Source organism: Urtica dioica, chromosome 12, assembly GCF_054948205.1.
Source record: "Urtica dioica subsp. dioica isolate 48M chromosome 12, U.dioica_male_clone48M_v1_H2, whole genome shotgun sequence".
In the NCBI taxonomy this organism is placed as follows: Eukaryota; Viridiplantae; Streptophyta; class Magnoliopsida; order Rosales; family Urticaceae; genus Urtica; species Urtica dioica.
The window spans coordinates 19,368,744-19,379,445 of NC_142767.1; the positions used below are offsets into that span (position 1 = coordinate 19,368,744).

At 37.7% G+C, this 10,702-nt stretch overlaps 2 protein-coding genes across 3 annotated transcripts in view; both read left to right on the forward strand.

Moving 5' to 3' along the window:
* Nucleotides 1-899: 899 nt before the first annotated feature.
* On the forward strand, nucleotides 900-3,503 carry LOC149379992 (ATP-dependent Clp protease ATP-binding subunit CLPT1, chloroplastic-like). Its single transcript, XM_089604514.1, has 6 exons — nucleotides 900-1,200; nucleotides 1,320-1,355; nucleotides 1,491-1,600; nucleotides 2,339-2,518; nucleotides 2,930-3,057; nucleotides 3,155-3,503. Exons 1-6 carry the CDS (start codon nucleotides 977-979, stop codon nucleotides 3,185-3,187), a joined length of 711 nt encoding a protein of 236 aa, XP_089460640.1. The 5' UTR covers nucleotides 900-976; the 3' UTR covers nucleotides 3,188-3,503.
* A 1,941-nt stretch (nucleotides 3,504-5,444) lies between these two features.
* The window catches only part of CPSF160 (cleavage and polyadenylation specificity factor 160), a 21,240-nt gene continuing 15,982 nt past the window's right edge, over nucleotides 5,445-10,702 (forward strand). Inside the window, exons 1-12 of one of the 2 annotated variants that reach the window (XM_089602748.1) lie at nucleotides 5,445-5,965; nucleotides 6,047-6,193; nucleotides 6,464-6,617; nucleotides 7,462-7,597; nucleotides 8,159-8,304; nucleotides 8,533-8,628; nucleotides 8,717-8,769; nucleotides 8,910-9,041; nucleotides 9,306-9,357; nucleotides 9,494-9,610; nucleotides 10,075-10,200; nucleotides 10,472-10,600. In XM_089602748.1, the coding sequence (XP_089458874.1) occupies nucleotides 5,601-5,965; nucleotides 6,047-6,193; nucleotides 6,464-6,617; nucleotides 7,462-7,597; nucleotides 8,159-8,304; nucleotides 8,533-8,628; nucleotides 8,717-8,769; nucleotides 8,910-9,041; nucleotides 9,306-9,357; nucleotides 9,494-9,610; nucleotides 10,075-10,200; nucleotides 10,472-10,600 (1,653 nt within the window). In that variant the 5' untranslated portion in view covers nucleotides 5,445-5,600. Of the gene's footprint in view, nucleotides 5,966-6,046; nucleotides 6,205-6,463; nucleotides 6,618-7,461; nucleotides 7,598-8,158; nucleotides 8,305-8,532; nucleotides 8,629-8,716; nucleotides 8,770-8,909; nucleotides 9,042-9,305; nucleotides 9,358-9,493; nucleotides 9,611-10,074; nucleotides 10,201-10,471; nucleotides 10,601-10,702 lie in introns of those variants that run through there. The other variant, XM_089602749.1, reaches the window with a different exon arrangement.

The following is a 10,702-nucleotide window of genomic DNA, read 5'->3' on the forward strand; positions in this document are numbered from 1 at the left end:
CCTAATCTCTCTAGCTCAAGCTCCGACCACTGCGCCGATCGCCGCTCCGACGAGGCCACCGCCGCCGTAACCCTCGTCGGAGCTCTCGCCGAAATCACAGAATCAGCCTTCCCGCGGCCTCAAAGCCGCCGTGCTCCGATCTCTCCTGGTGTTCGTCTTCGCCGGCGGAGATTCGGACCGGGCTCGACGAAGAACCAGTCCAACGCGGCGAAGACCTTCGTCGAGAACAGAATGGCTGACGGAAGACTCTGTATCGTCTCCAAAGAGGTATGAATTGAAGTCGTGTTTTTGGCTTAGGCATTTCGTCGAACAGGTAATACGCGTCGAACATGTAATACACATTGAAGAAGTTGGTGTGTGTTTTACGGCGGCGAAGCGAGGAGGCAAGGCGGCGGCGTCTTCCAAGGCGGCCGCAGCGGAGAACGGTGCCAATAAGTTGTCCAACGGAGTCGAGGCGCTTCAGATTTTCGATTTATTCTTCTAGTCTACTTTTATTTTGTAAATATTTAACTGTGGTTTTATTTTCTTCTTTTAGTCTACTTTTGTTTTGTAAATATTTAACTGTGATTCTACTTTCTTCTTCTAATCTACTTTTGTTTTGTAAATATTTAACTCTGATTCTACTTTAAGGGTATTTTGGTATAATAATAAATAAGAGTGACTTACTTGTAATATATTTTTTGGTGGTAAAATAAATGCAATTTTGTTCATAAGAAGTGACTTAGGTGCAAATCTCTCTCGCGGTGAGTACTCGCATGGATAAAAGTAAGAGAAAATTTAAAAGAAAAGAAAGCTAAAAATTGGGCCAATTCTCGGTTAAGTCAGCCCAGGCCCAACGTTGAGAAGGAAAATAGAAAGCTATCAGCTCCGGATCAGTTTTTTTTTTTTTTTTTGTATCAGCCACTGTCGGAAAAAGAAAACCCGCCAACTAAAAGAATATTTTAGGGTTTCTCATTATTCCGGCGATATTTCGTTAATGGCGTCCCACACTCTGTCAATCAACGCAATCTCTCCTTCGACCATACAACAGCCTTCTCGGCTCATTCCATGGCGACTTAACCTCAACCTTGAAAATCAAGCATCTGCCACCTCGTATTTCTTGATCGGTCGAAGGCTCTCAATTCGACCTTCGAATCTGAGGAACTCAGCACCGAAGCGAAGGCCTTCTGTCGCGACTGTGCTTGTCAGTCTACCAAACGCGTAAGTTCTGTGAATGTATGTAATGGTTGTTTTGGTGTTGGTCATTTCGTAAAATTTCGTGGTCTTTCGTGTGAGAATGATTGCTTTCTTGTGTTGTGCTGTGTTGTGTTGTTTTTCAGGAAGCCAGATAAGGCTTCTGGAGAGACTTTTACGAGGTGAGTTTTTTTTTTCTTTCTTTTTCTATTATAATCATCTTAGAGAAATTCATGTGAAAAATGTAAATGGTTACCGAGTTTTTGTGTTTTCGGGTCATGAACTCGGTTTTCTTTGTTCCTCAATTGTGTTATTAGATGGTCTGCGAGGGCAATAAGGTCGTTTGCTATGGCGGAATTGGAAGCGAGGAAGCTCAAGTACCCGAATACCGGTACTGAGGCGCTTCTGATGGGGATTCTGGTCGAGGGTTAGTGATGGCTTTTGACATAGTTTGGAGATTGTTTATTTGTATGAAAGCTTAATTTGGTACTTGTTTGTTTTGTGTGTTTGTTGTTGTTGATGGTACATAAAGAATCCTTACTTACAGAAAAAAAAAATATCGGATGTTAATTTTGTGGCTTAATTAATTAAGTTATTACTGTATTAGATCTGGGACTTTGCATGCTCAGGGTTTTATTCCATAGCTCAGACTTCGAAGAGCTCATTGATGGTGTTAGAATCCGACTAGTCGTATCTTTTGCCTAACATTTTCCGGTTCATGTGGGAACAACGGTATCAATGAAGTTGTTTTCTTCGAATTTTTTGTGCGAACCTTTTTTCACCCTGTGCTGTTGATCTCGGGGGTAAAGCTTAACCCAGTTACTTGCCTTTGTTTTTTTAAACTATGCTTCTCATTAGTGTTGGTAAAATAAATATTCCCGTTTTAGCCAATTTTCCAAATTCTTGTAATACTTAGACTTGGAACTGGAGTCGCTCCACTCCTAAGGCCATTAATGTTTTCCCTCTGGTCTAAAATTAGATATTAACCTTGAGAAAGTGAGCTGTTGAGAAGCTGTACTCACCTATCCTATAGTGTGTTTATATAAAAAAACTAATAGGCTGGCTTTTGATTGTGTTCTATATTCTTAACTGCTTTGACTATGTTTTCTTCTGTGTTCTTGGGCTACAGAGATGACGATTTATCGAATTTTTATTTTATTTTCAGGAACAAGTATATCTGCTAAGTTTCTAAGAGCTAACGGAATCACACTTTTCAAGGTGCGAGATGAAACCGTAAATTTGCTTGGAAAATCTGACTTGTATGTTTTCAGCCCCGAGCATCCGCCACTGACAGAACCAGCTAAGAGAGCCCTAAAGTGGGCACTTGATCAGAAGCTAAAATCAGGTCACTTCTATCTTCGGATTTCCATTTATATGTTTTTTTTCAATGTTTGTTCCTGTATTGGTGTTTTGAAGTCTGCATACAAGATTAGTCTTGCTAATGATGACTTGGATCTATGTTGGATTGTGTCCTATAAACTATTCTTCGGTGTATTAAGAGCAATCATGGGCTTAGTTACATTATTGGTAATGGGACATCATTCTAAAACTAAAATTTGGTTGGAAATTTGATTAGTTGTGCTACATAGCACGGTTGTTTGTTTTGTACTTCTCTCTTCCTACGATTGGCTTGATTGTTGGGTTCCGGTGTATTAAGAGTAACCCCGAGCCTAGTTAATCCTAAAATTATAATTCGTTTTGAAAGTTGACGATTTGTGTCGCTTAGCATGGGGTTTTGTTTCTACATATTATTCAGGTGAAAGTGGAGAATTAACGACGACTCATATGCTTCTCGGGGTTTGGTCCGAGAAAGACTCGGCTGGTCACAAGATCTTGGCATCTCTTGGTTTCGATGATAAGAAAGCCAAGGAACTTTCCAAATCTGTAAGCTTCTCGATTTCAGTATCCTATTCGAATACTTTGTTTACTGAACTTACAGTGCACTCATTCATTTGACTTTTTTTTTTGTTGCTTCATGCAGATGGACAAGGATCATGAAACTATGTATAAATAATGAGATATCAGTAATAAACTCTCTGGGAAAAGCTTGATGGTATTAGTTCCTCGCGAAACCTTCTCTGATGGTCTTGCAATGGCATCGGTTCTTGGGATTGCAATGGAGCATTTCAGAATCAGAGAATTCAGTCAATTATCTTCCTATGGAGGAACTTGGTGAAATTTAACTTCTCCTTCATTGAGTAGAAATTATGTTCTCTTGATTAGTCTTTTACATGTCTATTTTGTTATCACCAACCACAAGCTGTAACAACATTTTTTGGGAAGCAATGCTATTTTTTTTTAGTGAGATTACCAGTTCATAGCCTATGAAACATTGCGCACTTGTGGCTTCTTACAGAATTTCACTTGAAAGCCCAATTTGTTTTTGGTAATATGATTAGTTGTGGTATCAACTTGTCGTAGAAGTGCAGTTTCATATTCATGCACATTGTTATCAAAATATTACAATTCCTTTAATAAATTAAAAAAAATTCCATTGTCATCTCACTGTGCCTCAATTTTGTCCATTTTCGACTCGGTACAATGACGGACATGCAAAAAAAAAAAAAAAGTAAATATTTATATGAATTTTGATTTTCTTAAAATTACTAATTAGATTTGAATTTAAGCTCACAGTGACATCTTTTTCCAAATAGAGATAAAATTTTATAAATTTCAAGTTAAATTCCTGCAAATTCCAGGCCAGGCCGGCTGCTCTACATCATAGGAGCTTCAATCTATTGGTCGGGCGTAAGAGGGAGGTCCTTGGGGCCGGTGGAGAGCGCGTACGTGGAGTTTCGGGTTTTCGAAAATTTGAGTTTTATCTCGCCCCTTCCTCGCAATCCTTGTTGACTGTTGACGATGGTATCGGCGTGACTGTCCAGACATTTGTCTTTGGTGTTGCGGGTTGGGGTATGGTTGAGTGTTTATGGTTTGAGACTTTGAGTATGGTCAAGTTTGTGTTTATTTTAATTTAATTTTTTTTTAAAAAGTCTACTAGTAAGTGTTGTTTAGCCAAATATCTACCTATTAGTTTTAACTTATTTTCCGGGGTTTTTCTTAAATTTGTTTTGGGCTCCCACATTTCATTTATGGATTTTTAGTTACGAAGATGGCATTGCTGTCTTTCAGTTTTTCTGCTCGTATTTTTTTCGGTAGTAGGTGGTCTTTAAGTTTTTGGATTCATCAATTAATTTTTGAAAAATATTTGAACGAGTCATAGAAGTGCTTTAATTATAGTGCCTATGATCGTCTTCCGTCGTTAGGGAGTTTATACACAATGTGCCATTAATTATTTTTAATTTTTTACAACTTATGATCTTAATTTTTCTCGTGTGAAAGGTGTTTGATCTATGCATGGGTGTATGCATTTGTGAGAGTGTACATAGTTATCGAATGAAATTGTTAAAAAAAAAGTTTGAACTAGAGTCATGCTGACTAACGGTACGGAACCTAGTGGAATGAAGATTTTCATTTGTTTTTTTTTTTTTTGCTTCACAGAAGTACCATTTTTGTTGCTAACGGTATCTGAATGAACTCTTCAAATAACGTTTTGGAAGTAGAAGAAGGCTATCGGAAGACATTCTTTTCGTTAACTTCCATTAGTCATTTGCATTTGTATATTTTAATTAAAAAAACTATGAACCGTTGATAATTACACATCTAACGGCTGATATCATTTATCTTTTATTAATTATTATTTTTAATTAAAAATCGAAAATGATTCATTCCATGAAGCCAAAAAATTGTCTAACGGAAATATCACTTCCGTTAACCTCTGGAAGACAAAAAATTGCCAAACGAAAGTGTCGCTTCCGTTAAACAATGAAAGACACGTTAACGGAACTGTTATTTGCATTTTCTTCCAATGTTCAGGATGAAACTAGAGTAACTGAAATGATAAGTAATATCCTATAAACTTGCATTCGATTCATCTAATGATTTTAACGAACTACTATTCTTTACCAACAAAATATCTCTTAGCAATTAAAAAAAAAAAATCTAAACGATAAAATCGTAGATTTTTTTCAAAAGAATCAATGACTAGACAGTAGACACACGTTCATGATTCATTTCATCTAATGATTTAACGAATATAAATTCAAATGTATTTTCATATAATTGAAAAATGTATCTTAAGGAGAGAACCCCTTTAAGGAGGTAACAAATTTTTCTTACAAAAAATATTTTAAAACAATTATTTTAAAAAACCTGACAATATCAAATAACTCCTTTATAAATATAAAAAATTAACGACGACTGATTTTGGTAAACGGACTTGGTCAAATCAGCCTTCCATTTCCTCCCGCCATATCGATTCTGATTTCTCAGCTGAATTCTTTTACTCACTCACTCTCTCTCCTCCAAATTCCTCCGATCTCTACGCACTCCATTATCACCCGAAACCCTAGCTCCCAATTCACTCGACGATGAGCTTCGCGGCGTACAAGATGATGCACTTGCCGACCGGCATCGAGAACTGCGCGTCGGGCTTCGTCGCACACTCGCGCGCCGACTCCGCCGCCCGAGCCCCTCCGCTCTCCTCCTCTGCCTCCGCCGACGACCTCGACTCCGACTGGCCTTCGTCCCCCGCCGCCTCCCGCCGCCGCGACATCGGCGCCGTCCCCAACCTCGTCGTCACCGCCGGCAACGTCCTCGAGGTCTACGCCGTCAGGCTTCACGACGAGGACGAGGTCAGAAATTCTAGGGTTTCTTCTTCCTCCGCCGAGGCCAGACGCGGCGGAGTCATGGGAGGCCTCTCCGGAGCGTCTCTCGAGCTCGTCTGCCATTACAGGTATATATATATACCCAATTTTTGCCCTAGGATTCCATGTTTTTTTTTTGTTCTCTGCGCCTAAGCAGCTTGTGCTTGTAGATTGCACGGGAATGTCGAGGCTATGGCAGTGTTGTCATCAGGGAGCGGCGATGGTTCGAGGAGGAGAGATTCGATAATCTTGTGCTTTAGAGACGCCAAGATTTCGGTGTTGGAGTTTGACGATTCTGTACATGGACTTCGTACAAGGTGGGCGAAAGGTGATTTTGATGTTTAAGAATAAATTATTTGTTTATATAGCGAGTTTGATGTACGTAACTACTTTCGGAGAGTGCCAGGAGATATCATACCAGTTGAAATTGAAATCCTTAAAAATTTGAGCCAAGTATTTGCATTTGCGTTAGATATGAGTAAGACGACAGGAGGGTTTGTTGGTATCAGCCTACATGTATTTTGGATTCCCGAATCAGACATTCGATTTTGTCATTTAACTATTTGTGAGTGTTTTGAATGTTTCAGCTCCATGCACTGTTTTGAGAGTCCAGAGTGGCTTTATCTTAAGAGAGGTCGAGAATCATTCTCAAGAGGTCCGTTGGTAAAGGCTGATCCGCAGGGAAGATGTGCAGGCGTTCTTGTTTATGATATACAAATGATAATGCTCAAGGCTGTACAGGTTTGTTTGTTATGGTCCTTTTGTTTGCATACATAAAGTTTAAATGCTCCGTTATTTTTGGGAATTCTTCTAAAAGATTTAGGCTTAGAGTCAAACTCTAGGTGTTGCCTTCCCTTAATGGATACCTGTGTTCACAGTGGAGCCAGGTTAGGCCAAGCAGAAGCCCTCCCGACTTAACATGGTCCATCAAAGAAGTTTCCTAAATTTCCTATATTTTAATAATATTTTGCAGTTTAGCTCCCATGAATTTAGTTATTTTCTAACTTTTGACTGTATTTTTCTAAAACATTTCATATATCCCTCCCTTTAATGACTTTGTGATTTTGCCCTGTTTGTTTTGTTGGAATAATTATTCACCGTTACCATACATTTTATCCCCCTTGGCTTTAAGGAAAGTGTCAGTTGTCTATAAAGTAAGCTTTCAGATTAGGTTCCTACATGCATGGACAAAACTATATCTAGCTATACTTAGCCCTAGAAACCAATGTATTTTTTGCATGATCGATATGTAAGTTTGATTGCAGTGACACAGATGAACTTTATCCTTCATATCATAGAAATTTCGTATGTTAATCGTTTCTATTATTGTATGACGAGTAATAGATTCATTGCTGCTGCTGCATAAAAATATAAAAATAAAACCCTAGACGATATGCTGTTCTGAAGTATTTGTGGTGAAGAATGAAACACTCTTTTTCTTGGAACTAGTAGCATTTGAATTATTGGTTGGTTACGGATGTCATAATGTGTGTATGTGTTTTTTTTTTCTCAAGTGTAAAAAGAAAAGGAGTTGATATAAAAGATCAGTCTTAACTCCTGGAAAGTTTTGAACTCTGGCTGTCAGGCTGGTTCTGGTTTGGCTGGGGACGAAGATGCTTTGGGTTCTGGAGGCGTAGCTAATGCTCGTATCGAGTCATCTTATGTAATTAATCTACGAGATTTAGAGATGAAGCACGTCAAAGATTTTGTCTTTGTTCATGGTGAATTACTGTAACTTTATGCTTCAGACATATCCTATCAGGTTTCATTGTTCCAATTGGTCACTGTGTAGATTCCGACAATATGTTGACTCATAGATTTCATTTTTTTATTTTATTTTTTATGTTGGTGTTGGTGAATGTGCTTTCCTTAGATTAGATTACTTCTCTTGTCTGCCAAACCTGTAGTTATAAAAAACTTAGATTAGCTTTCCTATATTTATATATGTTTGAGTTTGGCCAAGGAAGCTGACATTTTAGTAGCAAAATAACTTCTGGTTCACCTAGAAATATTTTTTTATTCGCCATTGAACAAGCATGTGTATCATTAACTTCACCCCCAGCATTTCTTAAGATCTGTTGCTCTTAGATTGTCGGCTTTTGTACATCAAAATGGTGTTTTATTCGCCATTGAACAAGCATGTGTATCATTAACTTCACCCCCAGCATTTCTTAAGATCTGTTGCTCTTAGATTGTCGGCTTTTGTACATCAAAATGGTATTTGTTTTTCATCCTTGGTTTGATATCTTCGATGCCATTACGGACGTTAATATATAATACAGGTTATATTGAACCTGTAATGGTCATCCTTCATGAGCGAGAGCTTACTTGGGCTGGACGTGTCTCGTGGAAGCATCATACTTGTGAGGTATCGGCGCTTAGTATTAGCACAACCTTGAAGCAGCATCCTAAGATTTGGTCAGCTGAGGTAAGGTCTTACGAGCTTGTCATCATAACCATGATACCATTTTAAAAATAGTTCACTGCATTGTGCCATGAATAGGTGTTTAAACATTTCGTTAATTAAGAGTATATGCAAACAAAGTTCAAGAAAATTTCAAAGGGATGTGTTCCTTGGGTTATCTTATACGTTACCGTGATATGGGCAATAATTAGCACATAAATGTTTTGTTAATGGGATTTTTCTTTTGTTCAGAATCTTCCTCATGATGCTTATAAGCTACTTGCTGTTCCATCACCGATTGGAGGTGTTCTTGTGCTTTGTGCAAATACTATTCATTATCATAGCCAGGTATACTGCTTGAATTATCTCCATGAGCTACGAAATCAGGATTACAAAAAAGTTAGATCTCGACTGATTTTAATTCCACTCTTTGTAGTCAGCGTCATGTACTTTGGCTTTAAACAGTTATGCAACTTCTGTTGATGGCAGGTCTCTCTCTCTCTCTCTCTCTCTCTCTCTCTCTCTCACACACACACACACACGAGCCTGCTTGATTTTTAGATTTCTTTTTATTTGACATCTGTAATACTCTAACTCATTTTTATTTTATTTTATTATTATCAATATAGTCATGAGATGCCTCGATCTCCTTTCCTTGTGGAGCTCGATGCTGCCAATGCAACTTGGTTATCAAATGATGCAGTCTTACTGTCTACAAAAACTGGGGAACTTCTACAACTTTCACTTATTTATGATGGGCGGTAAGTAGTTAAATGTTTTTAATTCTTTCCATCTTAGTTGTAGTTAAGTCCTTTCACTATTTTTCTTAATAACAACAGAGCTGTGTTAACTTTGTCGTGTACGTGAATGATAACTGCCTCAATTAAAGTGACTTTCGTTTTTTTTAGTTCAACTTTGTCATGGTATTATTCCCTTTTTTTGTGTAGGGTATAACTCTGTCTATGTTTGCACTCTTAATGTTTGACAGTGTTATTTAATCATTGAATCTACACTACAATCTGCAGGGTTGTACAGAGACTTGAGCTTTCAAAGTCTAAAGCTTCCGTACTTACATCGGTTAGTCATAAATATTTAGTATTAAGCTCATATTGTCTCAACAAGTGTCTTCTTTCTTGCTTGGCTTTGAACTTAACCTTTTGTGGTGCTTTAACGAAATTCTATTGCATTTTTTGTTTTGCATTCTTTATGGCAGGGGATTACAGCAGTAGGAGACTCCCTGTTTTTTCTGGGAAGTAGATTGGGAGATAGTTTGCTCGTTCAGTTTACTTCTGGACTGGGAGCCTTGGCATCATCTGGTGTGAAGGATGAGGTGTGTATTAGAGAGGAATTACTTATCTGACTAATCGTTGTTGCAAGAATTTCAAATAATGTTCCTTTTTAATGGTCGAATATCTCGTAAGTTCTTTCAAAAGGTTGATCCATGAGTTTTCTATAGATGCATAGGGACATCTTTCTGACTCCATTTTTTCTCTGTGTTGCTTCGATCTCGCTGCTTATCAGTTAGCCTTTCTTATTCTTAAATTTCACACATATGCGCTTTCTTTGCTATGTTGGCTTAAATTTTCAGTGCTTAAGCCAAATTGATGCTTGATCTGTCACGGGTGATAACTTATTCACCAAAATAAAAATAAAAAAAATTACATTGCAATGAGCATCCATGGGTATAGTACTCTTATAGTTCGAAAAAAGAAAAAGAAAATAGTTCTGTTATTTTCTAGTAGTTTCCAAAGATTTATGAAATTTTCAACTATGGTGCTGGTGTGGAATGTATAGGGCGGAGACATTGAAGGAGAAGGTCATTCAGCAAAGCGATTGCGAAGATCATCTTCTGATGTATTTCAAGAAATGGAGGATGTCTCTCTATATAGTTCAGCACCAAATAACTTGGATTCAGCTCAGGTAGTTTAGTTTTCTAATTTCTGGTAATATTAGGCCAGACAAGGCAATATAGTTGCATTAAAAATATTCTTTGTCGAATAATAAGATGGGAGGCAGAGTTGAAATTTCATATCTTGAATTCTCTAGTATAATACTTGCTGGAAATTCAAACTTCTTACGTATCACATAACCTTTCTTCCACTTTGATCAGTTCTCCAATCTTAAATTTGTTTTCAAAATTATTATTATATAAGAGATCATTCAGTGATTTTTTCTTTGCCTGGCCTTGCAGAAGTCATTCTCTTTTGCAGTGAGGGATTCATTGCTGAATGTTGGTCCTTTGAAAGACTTTTCTTATGGTTTAAGGATCAATGCAGATCCCAATGCAACTGGAATTGCCAAACAAAGTAACTATGAACTGGTCAGTTTTCGTAATCTATTCTCGACTTGTTATTCCTTCTACCATGATTGTGGAATAGTATAGCTGCTGGTAAGAAAAGAGAACCTTAATCTGTTACATTTC